This window comes from Pantherophis guttatus, chromosome 17 (assembly GCF_059756535.1).
Source record: "Pantherophis guttatus breed Tessera chromosome 17, ASM5975653v1, whole genome shotgun sequence".
Classification (NCBI taxonomy): Eukaryota; Metazoa; Chordata; class Lepidosauria; order Squamata; family Colubridae; genus Pantherophis; species Pantherophis guttatus.
This window is the reverse complement of record NC_142079.1, coordinates 9655001-9675579: the sequence shown is the minus strand read 5'-3', so window position 1 is coordinate 9675579 and position 20579 is coordinate 9655001. Positions and strand designations below refer to the sequence as shown.

At 45.2% G+C, this 20579-nt stretch overlaps 1 protein-coding gene across 1 annotated transcript in view; it reads right to left on the bottom strand.

The window, feature by feature from the left end:
• Positions 1 to 20579, bottom strand: part of ZDHHC8 (zDHHC palmitoyltransferase 8) — a 71301-nt gene that overhangs the window by 20603 nt on the left and 30119 nt on the right. The window contains exon 2 of the mRNA XM_060683836.2: positions 906 to 1027. Within this exon, the coding sequence (XP_060539819.2) occupies positions 906 to 1027 (122 nt within the window). The remainder of the gene's footprint in view (positions 1 to 905; positions 1028 to 20579) is intronic.

The window sequence follows — 20579 nt, the reverse complement described above, 5'->3', positions numbered from 1 at the left end:
AAGTCCAGTTGCCTCTTGAAAAAAAAGCACCTTTGGGACAACCATGACCTGGAGGACTGAGGATCTTCATAAAGAGTGGACTGAATGTGGCCCAATGCTCAGTGATTATCCGTCCACCAAAAGGACCTTTTAGGTGACGTAAAGATGAGACATCTTCAAGGGCACCACGGATCTTGAGACATCTAATGGGGAGCCCCTGTGGATCGATGCCAAGATTTCCTTGTCCGTAACCACCAAAAAAAATGGACAAATGGGTGTAGAAGAAGGAGTGGCAGAACCTGGGGGTGGAGTGAAAAGGGGTCTCAGCCTAGAACAGGGGTGTCAAACTTGATTTCATTGGAGGGCTGCATCAGGGTCGTGTTTGACCTTGGGGCACTGCGGTGGGTGTGGCCAGAGTGGGTGTGGCCAGCTCGACGTCACTGATGTCGGGGGCCCGAGTCCTCTGCCAGCAAAAACGGGCTCTCAAGCTCTGTTTTCGGCTGCGATGGCCTCCTGCAACCCTCTGCCAGTGAAAACGGAGCTCAGGAGGGCCGCACGCAGCCCTCCAGAGCTCCGTTTTCACTGGCAGAGGCATCACGGGCCAGTTCTTCGCTGTTTCCAGGTCGGATCTGGCCCCTGGGCCTTGAGTTTGACACCCCTGGCTAGGATCCCCAGGTAGCCACAAACAAAGTTCAACCTTTCTTGAGTGCCGTTGACCCTGATCTAAATCTTAGCAGGTTAGCCGAGAAGATTCCCGTGTGTAGGCTTTTAGCAATGAAATAGTTTCATTGAACCTTCTCGTGCGGATTCTGCTCCTTCGCACGGCTGACGTTTCTACAACGTCATCAACGTTTTCAAGGGATTTCGACAAGAAATGGTAGGATAGGCCTTCCTTCCTTCCCGCCCTTCTGAAATTCCCGATTTACCTCGTGGGAAGACTCCTGGGTCCATAAACGTGGCCATACTGAAGTTTGCAAGCACAAACAGGAATACGAGCCCATTGTAGAGTGGAACAGCTGGGGAGATGGCTCTGGTCAACCACGGGCACCTGAACAAAAACATGGGCAAAGACACGAGAATGTTATTCGTCAAACGCAACAACTGCTAACACTTCCCCACCGAAAGCAGGGGAAGGATACTGCAAAATCTCCATTCCCTCCCCACTCCAGGGGAAGGATACTGCAAAATCTCCATTCCCTCCCCACTCCAGGGGAAAGATATTGCAAAATCTCCATTCCTTCCCCATTCCAGGTGAAAGATATTGCAAAATCTCCATTCCCTCCCCACTCCAAGGAAGGATACTGCAAAATCTCCAATCCCTCCCCACTCCAAGGGAAGGATACTGCAAAATCTCCATTCCCTCCCCACTCCAGGGGAAGGATACTGCAAAATATCCATTCCCTCCCCACTCCAGGAGAAGGATACTGCAAAATCTCCATTCCCTCCCCACTCCAGAAGGATACTGCAAAATATCCATTCCCACCCCACTCCAGGGGACAGATACTGCAAAATCCCCATTCCCTCCCCACTCCTGGGGAAAGGATATTGCAAAATCTCCATTCCCACCCCACTCTGGGGCCAGCCAGTGGTGGTATTTGCCGGTTCTCCGAACTACTCAAAATTTCCGCTACCGGTTCTGCAGAACCTGTCGGAACCTGCTGCGTTTCACCCGATTCACAATCAATGATCACCGTGAAGCCATAAAAATCGCATGGATATGGGATTTTTTTTTTATTTTTTTTTAAAGAAAAGCGAATAGGATAGACCTTTGCAAAAGGAGTAGTAGACGCAGGGGGAAAAAAAAGAAATAAATCGCCCAAGATCAGATTGTGCAGAATGTCTTAAGTATTTCTTTTATTTTATTTCTTGATGTTCTTGCCTTGTGCAACTGGCTACACCAGAAAGGTCAGACTTTCTGAAACAATGCTTAAGCGAGGGTTCTTCTACGCCTTATTGGCTTTTGCAGGGTAAAATAAATAGCAAAGTTTAAATAAAGGACACAGTGAATAATTATAAGCATCGGCCAGATGTCCTGGTTCCCCACCCTTTTGCTGTTTCTGGTAATAATTTGTTTTCTGGAAATTAAGTTTTTTTTTACAAGCTCTCCAAGCATTGTGAAAACTCAGGATGTGCAAAAAAAACCTTTGTAAATCTCCCTTTGCAAAATGTAATTCCATCAATTAAAGGACTAGAATCCTTCGTTTGATAGAAGTGAGAGCTTTTTATTCTTGGAATCATAGAAGCTGATAGTAACTTAATACCTAGAATGAGCACAAAAAACACCCCCCAAAAAACCCAGTACCCCAATCAAGGAACTACCAAGGAGAAAACCAGCCACACCAGCAAGGCAAGCTATTGTATATAAACAGGGAGCAAATCCCACACTCGCTAGGACTGATGATGGTACCTGGTTGGCTAATGAAATGTCTGCGAGAAATCAGCCAAGCTCAGAGAGCACCAAGGAGCCCACAATCTGTCTCCTCTCCTCTCAGCCCCGCTCTCTTCTAGCACTGATGTTGTTACCTAGTTGGGTCATAAAACGTCTGCAAGAAAACCACCAAGCTCAGAGAGCACCAAGGACCCACAGTCCTCCTCTTCCTCCTCCTTAAACCCCACACCCTTCTAGCACTGATGATGTTACTTAGTTGGGTCATAAAACGTCTGCAAGAAATAACCAAGCTCAGAGAGCACAAGGACCCCAGTTGTTGTCGTTGTTATCCTCCTCCTCCTCCTCCTCCTCCTCCTCCTCCACAAACCCTCCTCCTTTCTTGCACTGATGATGTTACCTACTTGGGTCATGAAACGTCTGCGAGAAAACCACCCAGCTCAGAAAGCACCAAGGACTCCAGAGTTGAACTCTATTCTCTTCTAGTAAAACTATATTTTCATAAGTTCATCAAAACATCAGGCTTACCATGAATTTTTTTTTTTGTGGGTGGGTGGGGGGAGAGGGAGCAGCCTCCAACTACTCCTTAGTCACCAACACCTGATTACAAAAGCATAATAGTTCTTCCAAGAGCAGGGGGGGCATATTTTTCTTTTCCTTTCCCACCGTTGGAAATTTTCCAACCTCTGTGTTGACTAAATGCCAGGCTGTGTTGTCTGTTTTGTCTGCAACGCTGGCATCCTTTGGCCCAACCAACCTCCCTTCCTCCCTCTCTCATTCTCTCTCTCTCCGTCCCTCCCTTTCTCTCTCTCTGTTATCATGGGCTGGATGGGATTGAACCTATCCATATCTTTCTGGTCATTTCCCCCAACTTATAGAGAGGGGTACAGGGACGATTGAAAGGTCAGCAGTTCGGCGGTTCGAATCCCTAGTGCCGCGTAAACGGGGTGAGCTCCCATGACTTGTCCCAGCTTCTGCCAACCTAGCAGTTCGAAAGCAGGTAAAAAGTGCAAGTAGAAAAATAGGGACCCCCTTTGGTGGGAAGGGAACAGCGTTCCGTGCGCCTTTGGCGTTGAGTCATGCCGGCCACATGACCACGGAGACGTCTTCGGACAGCGCTGGCTCTTCGGCTTTGGAACGGAGATGAGCACCGCCGCCTAGAGTCAGGAACGACTAGCACATATGTGCGAGGGGAACCTTTCCCTTTACCTTTATAGAGAGGGGTATCCAAAACCAGGGCAACTTTTAAGATTTGTGGACTTCAACTCAACTGAAGTCTTCAGCCAGCGTGACATCCTCAAAGATCTTCTGAGTGGTGGCTGAAGGGCCTATATGGAGATGAACCTACGTCATGCCATATAACGCATCACACACTTCAAGGTGTCGCTTCCATATCCTCAATTTCTTTGGAAATTTCCCCTCTGGGGAAACGTCTTGCCATGCGAGACGCAATTGCTCCCGAAAACGATGAGGAGAATGTGATTGGCGCTATCAACCAAGATTCTTTAGAACAACAGGGGAGCTGTTAATTTCTCTTCGCCGAGTTTTGAATAGTATCTCTTTCTCTCTCTCTCTCTCTGTGTGTGTGTGTGTGTGTGTGTGCATTAGACGCACCAGTTCCACCATAAAAAACTTCCTTTGTACTTCTCAGGAAACACATTGTGGGTTTTTTTTTTGCACTGAGCCAGTTCCAAACGAAAACGGGAAGTCAGCACTATTATTTGGCTGCAATTCTTCTTCTAATAAAAATAATAATAATAATAATAATAACTCAGTGTTTTGAATCTAAATGATAAACCTGTCTGTAGCTACCAGGAAAATACCCCCCAGATCTGAGGTGAAATCCAGCAGGTTCTAACAGGTTCTAGAGAACCGGTAGCGGAAATTTTGAGCAATTCGGAGAACCGGCAAATGCCACCTCTGGCTGGCCCCAGAGTGGGGAGGGAATGGGGATTTTGCAGTATCCTTCTCCTGGAGTGGGGAGGGAATGGGGATTTTGCAGTATCCTTCCCCTGCCATGCCCACAGAACCGGTACTAAACAAATTTGGATTTCACCACTGTTTCCAGCCATTATTTCTTGTCCTGCTCTCTGGTGCTTTGGAGAATAATTTGACCCCCACTCTTCTTTGTGGCAGCCCCTCAAATATTGGAATCATGCGATCATGTCATCCCTAATTCTTCTTTTCTCTAAACTAGCCAGACCCAAAACCTGCAGCCATTCTTCATATGGTTTAGTCTCCAGGCCTTTGATCACCTTAGTTGCTCTTCTCTGAACCTTTTTCCAAAGTCTCAACATCTTTTAAGTAGTAGGGTGACCAAAATTGGTTGCAGGACTCCAGGTGTGGTTTTGTAAAGCGGCACTAATACTTCGTAATAATATTGGATAGCCTATAGGTTTGATATCCATGTTTGTGAGGAGCCCTGCACAAGATTTTGTCAGGGCTAGAAAAAGCAGGAGACCATCTGGTCCTTCCTTAGGCGTGAAAGCTGGCTGGGTGAGTTTGGACCGATCACCAAGAGCCTGGGAGTTCTAGTCCCACTTTACGCATGAGAGCCGGCTGGGGAAGTTTGAGCCAATCACCAGGAGAACAGTGAGTTCGAGTCCTGCCTTAGGAAGGAAAGCCGGCTGGGTGACTTTGGGGCAGTCCCTCTCTCTCAGCCCAACCCGCCTCACAGGGCTCTTGTTGTGGGGAAAAGAGGAGAAAGGAGTATACGCACGTTCACTGCCTTGAGTTATTTGTAAAAGTAATAAAAGTGAGAGAGAGAGAGAGAGAAAGATATGAGAGAAAGAGAGTAGATGACAGATTAGATAGAGAGATAGAGAGAGTAGATGATAGATAGATGGATGGATGGATGGATGAATTGAAGGAAGGAAGGAAGGAAGAAGAGGAAGGAAGGAAAGCAGAGGGGAAAGGAAGAGAGGGGAGGGAAAGGAAGGGGAGGGAAGGAAGAAGAGGAAGGAAGGAAGGAAAGTAGAGGGGAAAGGAGGAGAGGGGAGGGAAAGGAAGGGAAGGGAAGGAAGAAGAGGGAGGGAGGGAGGGAGGAAAGCAAAGGAGGGGAGGGGAGGGAAGGAAGAAGAGGAAGGAAGGAAAGCAGAGAGGAAAGGAGGAGAGGGGAGGGGAAGGAAGAGAAGGAAGAAGAGGGAGGGAGGAAGGGAAGAAAGCAAAGGAGGAGAGGGGAAGGGAGGGAAGGGAAGGAAGAAGAAGAAGGAAGGAAGGAAGGAAAGCAGAGGGGAAAGGAGGAGAGGGGAGGGAAGGGAAGGGAAGGAAGAAGAGGGAGGGAGGGAGGAAAGCAAAGGAGGAGAGGGGAGGGGAGGGGAGGGGAGGGAAGGAAGAAGAAGAAGGAAGAAGAGGAAGGGAGGGAGGGAGGAAGAGAGGAAGGAAGGAAAGCAGATGGGAAAGGAGGAGAGGGGAGGGGAGGAAGAATAAGAAGGAAGAAGAGGAAGGAAGGAAGAAGAGGAAGGGAGGGAGCAGAGAGGAAAGGAGGGGAGCGGAGGAAGAAGAGGGAGGAAGGAAGGAAGGAAGGAAGGAAGGAAGAAGCCATACAACTTCAAAAGGTTGCAAGATTAATCCACATGTTCCTTCAGATCTCCCTCGTAGTCACCTCTGAGTTTATTGCTCTAGCCTAGTATTAATCATTTTCCCCCTTTCATTATAAATCACGTGCAAGGAGCATTGATGTGCCAGCAGCATTAATAAACAGGGGGATGCAGGGGACAAAACATTAAAGATAATGTTGTATACATCTCTCTCTCTCTCTTCCTCCCTCCCCCCTCTCCCTCTCCCTTTCTCTCTTTCTCTCTCTCTCTCTCTCTCTTTTTCCCTTTCTCTCTCTCTTTTCAGAAGCGGTTCTGGCTTATTAGCTTCTTCTGCTCCTGGGGTCTGGTGCAGGAAACAAAGACGTTAAATCTTAATTGAAACTACCTTTCTTCCAAAGGTTCAGTGGAAATAATTAAACCTTGCAGCCATGACTCAAGGGAACGCGGCTGCATTTTGATTCATGGCGAAACAAAGGAGCTACTTAGGTGTCGCCAAACAGTCACACTATTCATCCCGGAGAGTGACCACAGGAGGAACATGTGTTTGATTGCCAACCGTGATTCTATTAGGCATGACGAGCTGTGGGGAGAAAAAACCTGTAGATGGGCTGAATGGCCGTCACGGGGCTTACAGGTATCGGCTCGGATTGCCAAACACGGTGAACAGAGTCACAAGGACTTAGGCTTACACAAACTGCCATGTTAGAGGGACACTTGTGTTGGCGTACATCACACTCCACACCACAAAGGAGCTGGGCACATTTTCATTCTGGTACAATAAAAGGAGGAGGAGGAAGAGGAGAAGGAGGAGAAGGAGAAAGAAAAAGAGGAGGAGGGAGGAGGAGGAGGAGGAGGAGAAAAAAGAAAAAGGAGGAGGAGGAGGAAGGAGGAGGTGGAGAAGAAGAAGAAGAAGAAAAGAAGGAGGAGGAGGAGGAAGGAGAAGGAGGAGGAAGAGAACAAGAAGAAAAAGAAAAAGGAGGAGGAAGGAGGAAGGAGGAGAAGAAGAAAAAGGAAAGGAGGAGGAAAAGAAGAAGAAAAGGAGGAGGTGGAGGAGGAGGAGGAAGGAGAAGGAGGAGGAAGAGAAGAAGAAGATGAAAGAAGAAAAAGAAAAAGAAAAAGGAGGAGGAAGGAGGAGGAGGAGGAGAAGAAGAAGAAAAGAAGGAGGAGGAGGAAGATGAAGAGAAGAAGAAGAAAAAGAAGAAAAAGGCGGAGGAAGAAGGAGGAGGAGGAGAAGAAGAAGAGGAGGAGGAGGAGGAGAAAAGGAGGAGGAGGAGGAGGAGGAGGAGGAAGAAGAAGAAGATGTTGTTTTCATTCCAGAAAAAGAAGAGGAGCTGGGGTGTGTGTTTCCTTTTTGCCATCCTTCCATTGATCCTTGTTTTTCCATCACTCCTAAAAAAAACCCTATCTATGCTTTATTATGTGCCTTCTTAACATGGATCTTTATCCAGCCACCGGGTTAGTGAAACCCAAATAAATTGCAGTGGTGCACAAGTTGACAGATGTTGTGAATTCGGCCCCACGTCAGCAAGATCTCTGATCAATTTGTAGCCAGACATATACAAGCAAAGTCAGAAAAGGCGAGGACAAGTAAATAAATAAATAAATAAAATAAAAAATACTATGAATACTCTTAATCACATCGATAGAACACGTTGAGCAATGTTTCAAGCAAGCAGCATCATGGCTTAGTGCCTATGTGAGATAGGGTCCATGCCTCGTGATTAAAATACAGTTCTAGATTTATATCTATAGTTCTAAATAGCCATCCTTTTTTGATTAAACCGCAATGAGATGAGTTCACTCATTGCAACCATAGTTCATAACAGTTTGGCTTCACACAACACACAACTAAGAACACATGAGAAACAAGTCCTAAAATGGGCTTGGGATTTTTCTGAGAAGCAGGCACTGGGACAGGATTCATACTTGGCTTAATCCCGTTAACCATCGTTTTTTAACCATGATTTCTCAAAAGCGCCCAGATTGGTTCACACAACTTGCTAAGTCATAAACTGTGGTTTGCAAGCCGGTTTCACCAGCGTGTCCTGGCTCACAGCCCAGCTCCTGTAATTTAGCACAATGCTGTTTTCCCCAGCGTTCAATATTGATTAAGAAAGTCATCCCAAGAAGTTTATCTATATATGCAAATATGCAGCTGATTTTCTTCTGTATTCAGTGGGGGCTGATTTCCAAGGAAATAAACAGTTTGTAAACACAATCTGGTTCAGACAGTAAACACAACCTTTTTCTCTAAGTGGGCTGGATTTTTATTCCCTTTGCACAGAGAAACGTGGAAACATTATGCCTCTCTGCTTGTCTACCTATCTATCTTTTCCTTCTCTTTTGTGAACAATCTATTTTGTTGAAAAAAAAAATACTATGGAAGAGACTAGGGGTGGTATTCAGCTGGTTCAGACCGGTTCGGGAAAACTGGATGTTAATTTTAATCTGGTTCGCCGAACCGGTTGTTCCAAGGACTGGATGACCCCGCCCACCCCACCCCACCCCTCCCAGGTGTCTCCACGTGGCCCGTTTTGGATGCCAGATAAGTGCAGGGTGCACATGGAGGGCGAAAAACGGGCCTAGCAGAAGTCCCAGAGGGCCTCCAGTGAGGGGAGCCGAATGTCAACTTGCAAAGCTTTCAAGTTGCCATGAGCAGGAGGGAGGGAGAACTGATAGAGCCGATTGATTTCCCTAGCTGAAGTGCATTCCATACATTCTTCCTGACCGCAATCAGAAGGAGGGTGTTGGATTTCACAGCCAGCCAAAGTGGTTAATTGGAGAATGTGATTTATGACATGGCCAGAGAGGAGGGGAGAGACAGGGTCATAGGGGAACGTAAATCTACATGGGATTATTCTAACTGCATCTGAATATTGCCAAAATGGTGCTCCTAATAAATGACTGTATTTCTTTTGAAGTTCGGCTCATGGCTCATGAATTAATTAGGGCATCTTTCGGAAACTTCACAGCCGTTTTTGCCCTCCTGGAGGCTCCAGGAAAGCCTCTGGAGCCTGGGGAGGGTGAAAAACAAGCCTACCGGAAGTACCAGAAGTCCAGAAATGGGCCCATTTCTGACCTCCGGAGGGCGTGCGAAGCAAACCAGTTGTTACAACCGGTGAATCCCACCACTGGAAGAGACACTGGGAAGGCAGACTCCTGAACCTAGTCAGGGTTATGTGGAACGAAGAAGGCCTGAACTAAAAACAATCTAAAAAGCAAGATAGAAATTTGGGAACTGGAGAAGACAAAAAGCAATAGGTGGAAGGTTGTATGAGGAGGATGCAACCTGGAAATAATCAAGAATTTCCTGACAAAGAGGATGATTAATTCATGGAACAATTTGCCTGATGGAGTTGTGCATGCTCCATCACTAGAGGTTCTCAAGAAAAGATTGGATGGAAATGTAATCAGACACCAGGATCGTATTATCACATGTGGTGGACATGCCCAAAGCAAAAAAAAAAAAATTGGACAAAAATACATACTGTACATGGTTGGGAAAAATGATACAGACTTAAAACCAGAAATATTCTTGTTGGGCATCTTACTGAAAAAATATAATAAAGGCAGTGGTGAAATCCAAATTTTTTTACTACCGGTTCTGTGGGCGTGGCTTGGTAGGCGTGGTGTGGTGTATGGTGTCGTGTGGCTTGGTGGGTGTGGCAGGGAAAGAATACTGCAAAATCTCCATTCCCTCCCCACTCCAGGGGAAGGATACTGCAAAATCTCCATTCCCACCCCACTCCAGGGGAAGGATACTGCAAAATCTCCATTTCCATCCCACTCCAGGGGAAGGATAATGCAAAATCTCCATTCCCACCCCACTCCAGGGGAAGGATAATGCAAAATCCCCATTCCCTCCCCATTCCTGGGGGAAGGATACTGCAAAATCTCCATTCCCTCCCCACTCCAGGGGAAGGATACTGCAAAATCCCCATTCCCTCCCCACTCCTGGGGGAAGGATATTGCAAAATCTCCATTCCCACCCCACTCTGGGGCCAGCCAGCGGTGGCATTTGCCGGTTCTCCGAACTGCTCAAAATTTCTAGAATTGCGTTTGAACAACAATGGAAAAGTGAAGAGATCCCTACAGAGGAAAATGTAATTAAAAAAATATTAGAATGCGCAGAAATGGATAGATTAACACTTACAATCAAGGAAAAGGAACAAACTGAATATTTTTTAACATGGGACTCATTTTATCAATGGCTAGCCAATAAAAACAGAAGTTAGAAATATGGGAATATAAGAAAAGGATTAATTTTATAAGGAAGGTTTATTAAAATGGATAAGGAAATACTATTATTATTATTATTATTATTATTATTATATTATTATTATATTATTATTATTATTATACCAATACCAATGTGATGAATACTATTGTAAATATTATGATTATTATCTCTCAAATTATTTGTATGCAGGCAACACACTATTTAGAAATGGAATATTGTATATGTAATAAAACTTTTTAAAACTGGGGGGGGGGAGAAAAAGAAAAGATTGGAGAACCACTTGTCTGGCATGGTATAAGAACTCCTGCCTTGAGCAGACGGTTGGACTAGGACCTCCAAGGTCTCTTCCAGCCCTATGATTCTGTAAAGATTCCTGAGAATACTATGGATTGCCAAGAAAACAAACAAACAGAATGCTGGACAAAACAATCTAGACTTCTCACTTAGGCACAAAAACCAGAGGAATTATTGAGTCTGTCAAATGTACCTCTTTAACTGTCTTTAACTGATTCTACAACCCAACAAGAGAGACACAGACTTCAGAGGATAATTAGAACCACAGAAAAAACCATGGCTACCAACCTGCCTTCCATGGAGGACCTGTATACTGCAGGAGTCAAAAAGAGGGCTGTGAAAATATGTACAGACCCCTCGCATCCTGGACATAAACTGTTTCAACTCCTACCCTCAAAATGACGCTGTAGAGCACTGCACACCAGAACAACTAGACACAAGGACAGTTTTTTCCCCAAACGTCATCACTCTGCTAAACAAATAATTCCCTCCACACCGTCAAACTATTCACTAAGTCTGCATTACTATTAATCTTCTCATCATTCCTATCACCCATCTCCTCCCACTTATGACTGCACAACTGTAACTTGTTGCTGTATCCTTATGATTTATATTGATTGTTTCCTAGTATGATTTGGTTGCTTATTTGTACCCTATGACGATCATTAAGTGTTGTACCTTATGATTCTTGACAAATTTATCTTGTCTTTTTATGTACACTGAGAGCATATGCACCAAAGACAAATTCCTTGTATCTCCAATCACACTTGGCCAATAAAGAAGCTATTCTATTCTATTCTATTCTATTCTATTCTATTCTATTCTATTCTATTCTATTCTATTCTATTCTATTCTATTCTATTCCCTTCCTTTCCCTTCCCTTCCCTTCTTCTCTTTACTTTTTTCTTTTCTTTTCTTCTTTTCTTTTCTTTCTTTTCTTTTTTCTTTTCTTTTCTTTTCTTTTTTTCTTTTCTTTTCTTTTCTCTTCTTTTTTCTTTTCTTTTCTTTTCTTCCTTTCCTTTCCTTTCCTTTCCTTTCCTTCCCTTCTTTCCTCTCCTCTCCTCTCCTCTCCTCTCCTCTCCTCTCCTCTCCTCTCCTCTCCAGGCTCTAAGTCATATTTTGGACACATGATGCTAAGTCCCAATTGTCTTATGAAGGCCATAATGCTGGAAAAGGCGGAAGGAGAGGGAATAGGAGGACAACCAGATGAATGGACTCAGTTACGGTAGCAATGGGAACACCATTGAAAGACCTGAAGGACCAAGTTGGAGATAGCTCAACCTGGAGAAAAATCTACCCTGTTTCCCCTAAATAAGACCTCCCCAATCGGGCTTTTGAGCGCGTGGCAATAAGGCCAAGCGCTTATTTCAGGGTTCAAAAAAAATATAAGACAGGGTCTTATTTTCGGGGAAACACGGTAAGTGGTTGCTAAGCATCAACACTGATTCGAAAGCAGATCACACTTTTCTCTACCTAACCGATCTGTTTTCCCATCTGGTTTCTTTGCGCCCGTCTCTCACGTGAAGCATTCGGTCTGCTAGTGACACAGTCAGGGGGCACAGGGCTCCACGATGCCAGCCAATATTCTTATTTAACTCCGGTAATTGTTGTCTAACATGCCACGTACTTGGCAAAAGCAAGCACAAGAGCCCAGCTGGAGAACATTTCATACAGCAATGCCAGTCCCGATATTTGGTCCCACCAGCTGAGGACTTTGGCATGAAGTGCATCTCCCTCTGGTCGGTCAAAAGAGAATTTCGTTAATGGATAGTCCCTGGTGGCACCAGGGTCCTTGCGTTAAAATCTTCACTGGGAAAACCAACAAAAACCATTTTTAGTTTGGTGTCGGCCCCGGGAGTTTGTGTGTGTGTGTGTGTGTGTCTGTGTGTGTGTTTTCCTGAAGAAAATGAAAGGCGGTGGGATTGTCACAGAGTGCAGAATGAGGAAAGGGAAAGAGGCAGACGTAAAAATTATAGAGTGGAAAAAGGAGAAGGGTAAACAATAATTAAAAGGAAAAGGAGGACCTTTTCTGCTACTGCAACATTACTTTTTTTTTTTAAATTTGATTTATATGCCGCCCTTCTCTGGAGACTCAGGGCGGCTTACAATGTACTAAGCAATACCCTTCATACTTTTGTATATTTATACAAAGTCATCTTATTGCCCCCACAACTGGGTCCTCAATTTACCTACCTTAGAAAGGATGGAAGGCTGAGTCAACCTTGAGCCTTGGCGAGATTCGAACCTGCAGTAATTGCAGGCAGCTGGTCTTAATAACCAGCTTAATAACAGGGTGCTTTAGACCACTGTACCACCAAGGCTCTCTATTTTGCAGTAACCTTCCCCTGGAGTGGGGTGGGAATGGAGATTTTGCAGTATCTTTTTTTTTTTAATTTGATTTATATGCTGCCCTTCTCCGGAGACTCAGGGCGGCTTACAAGGTGTTAAGCAATAGCCTTCATACTTTGTATATTTTATACAAAGTCAGCTTATTGCCCCCACAAACTGGGTGCTCAATTTACCCACCTTAGAAAGGATGGAAGGCTGAGTCAACCTTGAGCCTTGGCGAGATTCGAACCTGCAGTAATTGCAGGCAGCTGGTCTTAATAACCAGCTTAATAACAGGGTGCCTTAGACCACTGTACTACCAAGGCTCTCTACTTTCCTCTCGATTCCCACTGTCCCCCAAAAGGGTCGCATCCGGGGGTGAAATCCACTTACCTTTGCTACCGGTTCACAAATGGGAGCACGCACGCCAGTGCATATACTGGTTCTATAGAACCAGTAGTAAAACCGGTGGGAAGCCCCACCCACCAACCCCAACGTCATCAAAACGCTTCTGTGCGGCCCCGTTGGAAACCGGTAATAAAGGTAAGTAGAACCCACCCGGTTTGCCCGAGCGGGATAGAACCAGCTGCATTCCAGCACTGGTTGCATCACATCGCTACGTAACCTGAAGTCTGTAAAAGCTAGACTGAAACCTTCACAGTATTTATGTAAAATAAAATGCGTGTAATCCATAGGACTTCTGTGACATTAAATTGTACTGAATACTGATATCCAATATAAGAGAGAAAGAGAGAGGGAGGGAGGGAGGGAGGGAGGGAAGGAGAGAGGGAGAGAGAGAGAACTTAGTGCTCCTTAATGCACGAATGCCATAATCTAATAATAATTATCCACCTAATTAAATGGCAGCCTCTATCTGACCTTGGCTGATCTCAAAAGGCTAAGCAGGTTTAGCCTTTTTAGCAGGTTTGGATCTGATTTATACTTCCATGGTTGAACACCAGAAATTGGAGAGGAAAGGAGGGGAAGGGGAGAAAGGGGAAGGGGAGAAAGGAAGAACAGTGAAAGAGAGAAAGAGAAAGAGAGAGAGAGAGAGGTAGGTAGGAAGGAAGGAAAGAAGGAAGGAAGGAAGGAAGGAAGGAAGGAAGGAAGGAAGGAAGGAAGGAAGGAAGGAAAGAGAGACAGAGAGGAAAGGGAAGGGAAGGGAAGGAGGAAAGGGAAGGGAAGGAAGGGAAAGGAAGGGAAGGGAAGGGAAGGAGGGAAGGGAAGGAAAGAAAGGGAAGGAAAGGAAAGGAAAGGGAGGGAAGAGAAGGAGGGAAGGGAAGGAGGGGAGGAGAGGAGGGGAGGGGAGGGGAGGGGAGGGGAGGGGAGGGAAGGGAAGGGAAGGGAAAGGAAAGGAAAGGAAAGGAAAGGAAAGGAAAGGAAAGGGAGGGAAGAGAAGGGAAGAGAAGGAGGGAAGGGAAGGAGGGGAGGGGAGGAGAGGAGAGGAGAGGAGGGGAGGGAAGGAAAGGGAAAGGAAAGGAAAGGAGAGGAGAGGAGAGGAGATGGGAATGATAACTCATGCTGTATTGTTAACAAAAAAAGAAACACAAAGACATTGGACTTCACAGAAAAGAGACTCTTGTCTTCATAAATATCCATGCTACTGTATTTAAAACCAACCCTAGTTTTTATAGCCGAGGTTGTCCTCCATCTTTCTAGGCCAATTAATCTCTTTTCTCCAGCCTGGTATGCATGTTGGGGAATCCCAACAAGTGGTGGTTTTAAGCACGAAACCAGGATTGAGCAAAGCCTAGCGTAGCAGGCTATTTTATGAGTCTAACTTCAGGTGTCTAAGCCAAGTGTGAAGCTTCCGTTACAACACACCATTCCTTTCCTTTCCTCTACCCCCCCCCCGCTTTGGGGTTTTAAAGGCGTTAAGAAACTTCGGTGTGATTTTTGGCTGCGGTCTTAAACCGTGAAAACAATGGGACTTCCAGATAAACAGGGACCGGGATCAAACTGTCATGGTGCATTTAATGAAATTACGGAAGCAGCTGCGACGTTCGCTGGGAGTAAAGACTCTTGCGAGCCAAAAGGCACGGAGGTGAACACGCAAACTGTGCATTCATGTCCTGTTGTATCTATAGTAACAGGTAGTCCTGGACATACAACCATTCGTTTAGTGACAGTTTGAAGTTACAACGACACTGAAAAAAAGCGACTTAGGACCAGGGGTGAAATCCTCCGTGGTTTGCCACAAGTTCGCTGCCCGGGCATGTGCGGTGCACGCCAAACGCCCGCTGCATGTGTGCGCATCCACAATGCACACCAAATGTGCGCTTCACGTAAAAAAAGAACATTTAACAAGGTAAGTAGAACAGCGAGGGGGGGGGAAACATGTGCCGCGCTATTTAGATTCGCTAGAAAGCATTTGCTGCTTTCTAGTGAATATAAATCATGCGGCACAGCTGATCGTCGAAAATATCGATTCGGGTAGCTTTTTTTTACTACCGGTTCCCCCGAACCGGTGTGAACCGGTAGGATTTCACCACTGCTGACATCCACTTGGTTAAAATTCAGACGCTTGGGAACTGACTCACATTTATGACAGTTGCAGGGTGTCCCGGGGTCCTGTGATCCCCTTTTCGCGACCTTCCGACAAACGAAGCCAAGAGGGAAGGCCTGATTCACTGAACGACCATAGGACTAACTTAAAACAGCTGCAGGGATTCACGTAATGAAGGTCATAAAGCGAGGCGAAAACTCAGCTCATTGTCTTCCTTAGCAATGGAAATTTGGGGCTTAACTGTGGTCATTCAATGGTGAAAAAAGGAAGGTTCTACATTTAGGCAAGAAAAACCAAATGCACAGGTACAGTATAGGTAGTACCTTGCTCAATAGTAGTAACTGTGAGAGGGATCATAGAGTCCTAGTGGACAATTATTTAGATATGAGCCAGCCGTGTGCAGCAGCTGCCCAAAAAGCCAACACAGTTCTAGGCTGCATCAACAAAGGGATAGAATCAAGATCACCTGAAGTGTTAAGGCCTTGGTAAGGCCATCCTTGGAATATTGCATTCAGTTTTGGTCGCCACGATGTAAAAAAGATGTTTGAGACTCTAGAAAGAGTGCAGAGAAGAGCAACAAAGATGATTAGGGGACTGAAGGCTAAAAGATATGAAGAACGGTTGCAGGAACTGGGTATGTCTAGTTTAATGAAAAGGAGGACTAGGGGAGACATGATAGCTGTCTTCCAATATCTCAGGGGCTGCCCCAAAGAAGAGGGAGTCAAGCTATTCTCCAAAGCACCTGAGGGCAGAACAAGAAGCAATGGGTGGAAACTAATCAAGGAGAGAAGCAACTTAGAACTAAGGAGAAATTTCCTGATATTGAGAAGAATTAAACAGTGGGACAACCTGCCTGCAGAAGTTGTGAATGCCCCAACACTGGAAGTTTTTAAGAAGATGTTGGATAACCATTTGTCTGAAGTGGAGCAGGGTTTCCTGCCTAAGCTGGGGGTTGGACTAGAAGACCTCCAAGGTCCCTTCCAACTCTGTTATTCTTATTCTCTCTCTCCTTAGTAAGGCGTTGAGTCCCTAAGAGACGAATCCTTGCATTTTGCATAAATTACAAAGATGTTTTAAGTGTTGTCTACAAGCGTGCCTTTCACTGTAATAGATTAATTACACAATGACTAAATTACTAATTATGATTCAGGTAATTATGCAGAAGGGAGCACTGTGGCAACAGTGCAAGCAGCTGGCCTTGCGTTTGGTATATATTAATTTGTTTCGGTTGCTTTCACTGTTTTGATATTCATTGTTCTATTGTTGACTGTATCAAAAAAAAAATTCGCTTGCTTTCACAGTGTTTTTAAAGTTGTTTCCCCATGTGCTTTTATTTTCATCACAATTTGGTGAGGTCTGAGCTGTTCAGGTCATAAGCGTGAGGACGGGTGTGAGCCACAGTGCCACTATAACGTTGAATGGCCACTAAATGAATGGTTGTTAACTTAAGGATTTCCTGTATTCAGTTAAATGTTTCAAGGATTTGAAACTGTCCAAAGTTAGTGCTGAGTAAAAGTCCGGCTAGCTATCCTGGAGAAAAGGTTTTTAATTAGAATACAGGTAGTCCTTGGTTCATTTAGTGACAGTTGAAAGTTACAATGGCACTTTGTTTAAAGATAAATCAGCTAAATGTTGGAAATGCCATCAGATACCGGGATCGTATTATCATATGTGGTGGACATGTCCAGAAGCGAGAAACTATTGGGTAAAAATTCGAACATGGTTAGAGGAAATAATACAACAGCATATTGATTTAAAACCTGAACTGTGTTCTGTCCCCGTTCCACTCACGCACCCCCACAGACGGCCCGGAGTTAATAAGCCATACGACAAAATTTTTTGAAAATAAAGCTGGCAGCAACCCAGTGGCTAACTGCCAATTCAGACTTTACTCACACAAAACAAAGATTAGACTGCCAGCATTCCGATAAAACAGGCAGAGTTTTCAACAATACAAGTATTAATTCAAATGCAGTCCGATAAAGCAGGCAAAGTCCAGTAACGCAGAGATCATGGATTATTTCTAGTTTTTGCTCGTCACAAACTGAACCGGCCACCACACCCACATTTATACCCTGTGGGGTGTGGTCCAGTGACTCAACTAATCTCTGGCACGCCTTCCTCTCTGCTGTGCATGCTTCTCCCTGCGCCTCTGGCGAGGGTCCAGCCAGCACTCATCTCCTTCTTCGCTGTCCACCTGTGGCTAAGGGGACGTGCTTGGCTCTGAGCCTATCTTTTGGCCTTTGGTGTCCTCCGGAGGCATTGCCAGAGAGGAGGGTTCTGGAGATGGAGGCCTTGCCAACTCCTCTTCCTCACTCTCAGAGTCTGCATCTGTCGATAGCCCAGGCTCAGGCAACGGAGCCACAACAAACTGATCCTATTGGGTATCTTACCGGAGAAGTATAGTAAAGAAAATATGTATCTGATTATACACGTAATAACTGCAGTGAGGATAGTATTTGCACAAAATTGGAAAGCAGAGAAAATCCCTATAGAGGGAGAAGTAATTAAGAAAATATTGGAATGAATAGATTAACATTGGCAATTAAGAGAAAAGAAGAATCGAAGCATTAGAGGATATGGGGGCAATTCTATCAATGGATAGAGATGAGATATAATAAAAATTAATATAAACGCAAGAGATTTGGAAAAAATGTTGTAATAAATTAAATTAAAATGTAAAAGTAAGATAGAAATGTAGCAAGAACATGAGGGTAAAGGAGGAATATGATCACACAATAATATGTACTTAGATGACACACTGAATAATTAATGATGTATTGTTTGTTTAAACGTAAAAATAAAAAAACTTTTTATATTAAAAAAAAAACCAAAGTTACAACTGAAATAAAGTGACTCATGACCGTTTTCCACACTTACGACCATTGCAGCATCCCCGTGGTCACATGATCAAAATTCAGACGCTTGGCAACTGTTACGCGGCACTAGGGATTTGAACCATTCGATCGACAAGCTCAGTATCCCTCCTTTTTATGGGGCTGACTGCTTAAAGTATCGCATATCTCGATAGGGACTGTATATGTGTGTGTGTGTGTGTGTGTGTGTGTGTTTTCTGAGGTTTTCGTGGGTGTTTGTATGTAGGTCTTTGGTTATTTGGGTTTTCTCCCGCGTAAAATTGGAGGTGTCTTGGCAACATTTTGGTGAAGTCTCATTCGTCATCTTCAGGCTGGTGTTCTCGGCTTCGTGCTTCTAGGAGCAATGTGTGTGATCGCAGCTGTTTCTTCCTTTTAACTGCCAGTGGGAGTGTGAACTGATTGGGTGGACTGATATTATATATATAAAAAATCAATCCGACAAGTCATAGCCTCGTAAGTCCTGAGCGATGAAGTTTGCGATGAAGTGTGAAGGCCGGTGCTTCAAGCATTTATCAGGCGTGCAAGAGCTGAACGCAGAAAGAAATTGGCGTGTCACTTGCTAATGGACTTTGTGATGAATCTACGGACCGAGGGGGACGGTAATGGGCAGACTTGCAGGCGAGACCAATGCTTCTTCTCCACGTTGTCGACTTATGTGTGAAGTGGAAGGAGGTGGCAAGATATTTGCGGCCTTGATCGGTCGCTTGCTGTTGAAACGCGCGGCCGCCGGAGACATCTTCTTCGATGTGGCAATTACTCCTCCAGCAATTTGGTGGGAGTATTTATACACTGGGTTGGGGGTTTGATGCATATTATGGGTTTAGGAAGACCCCCGCAAGAAGGGCCTGATGTAAGCACCGGTTGTCCTCGACTTACAATGGTCCGGGCACTGATGGCGTTTCAGAGCCATTCGTCCTTTAATCTCCATACTTTTCGAGGGCGATTTCTTTTATTTATTTTCTTCTTTTTTGGCTGAAACCAGCACAGAAACACATCAAGTCCGGCGGGAGGATGTTTGGGAAGGGGAAGGCCGAACGGGATGAGGTGTGGTTCAAAAATGCCTTTTGCAACATGTAACCAGCTCCTCGGCTCTCTCTCGCCAAGCCAGAGACATCCCCATCTCCCTTGTACCAAACGGGAGATGTAACGTGATCTTTGAGGCCTGAAGGAAAAAGATCAACATAGATTTCTTCCTCAAGAGACAGGCTTTTTTTTGTAAAAAAAAATCACATTTCCACACAGTTTTCAGGCAGACAGGAATCGCTTTTGAGGGTGGAGAGATCTTTTCACCGGTAATCTTTTCGAGGGGTTCCCCCTAACTCCCAGGTTTTGAGGGGCGGTTGCAGAGGGGCTACTGCAGGGATGGTGAACCTTTTCGGCACCGAGTGCCAAAAAGATAACGCGGAAACATCATATGCGTATGCGCGCCCTCATCAGGGCCGCACTTTGGAAAAGCCGAACTTCCGGGGTCTAGCGTGCATGCGCACCCGATGATCAGCTGGCCGGCGCGCATGGCCAGTTTTTGGCACTGCCGCGTGCACAAAGGGATCACGCTCCAGAAAAGCTGAATGTCCGAGTTCTGGCGCGCATACGCGACTTGACAATCAGCTGGCCGGCGCGCATACGCACACTGGTTTTCGGCACTGCCATACACACAAAGGACAACTGATCATTGCACGCATATGCGCGCCAGAAACCCGGAAGACAAACATGCAAGGCCTTGTGTGCCGGGCGACATGACTTCGTGTGCCACTTTGGGCCCCCGTGCCATAGGTTCGTCATCACGGGGCTACTGCATTGAATCTTCACCTCCGCCTGGGTTTCAAGGATATCTTACAGAATACAGAATTTAGGGAGTTGGATGGGACTTTGGAGGAGAAGTAACTGACCTATTTTGAAGATTCCCCCTCCATTGTTCAAAAAACCCAATTTCTGTTCATATCCTTGATTTATTTTTTTTTCAATTGAAGGATTACAGAATAACAGAGTTGGAAGGGACCTTGGAGGTCTTCTAGTCCAGCCTCCTGCTTGAGCAGGAAACCATATCTCATTCCCGACAAATAACTGTCCAGTCTTTTCTTAAAAACCTCCAGTGATGAAGCACCCACAACTTCTAGTAGCAAGCTGTTCCACTGGTTAATTGTCCTCACCGTTAGGAAGTTTCTCCTTAATTCCAGGTTGCTTCTCTCCTTGGTTAGTTTCCATCCGTTGTTTCATGTCTTGCCTTCACGTGCTTTGGAAAATAGTTCGACCTCCTCGTCTTTGTAGGAGCCCCTCAAATATTAGAACTCTGCTGTCATGTCACCCCAATCCTTCTCTTCATTAGACTAGACATACCCAATTCCTGCAACCGATCTTCGTATGTTTTAGCCTCCTCTTAGTTTTAGAATCATTAGAATATTGGGCAAGAGCCTTGGTGGCACAGCAGACT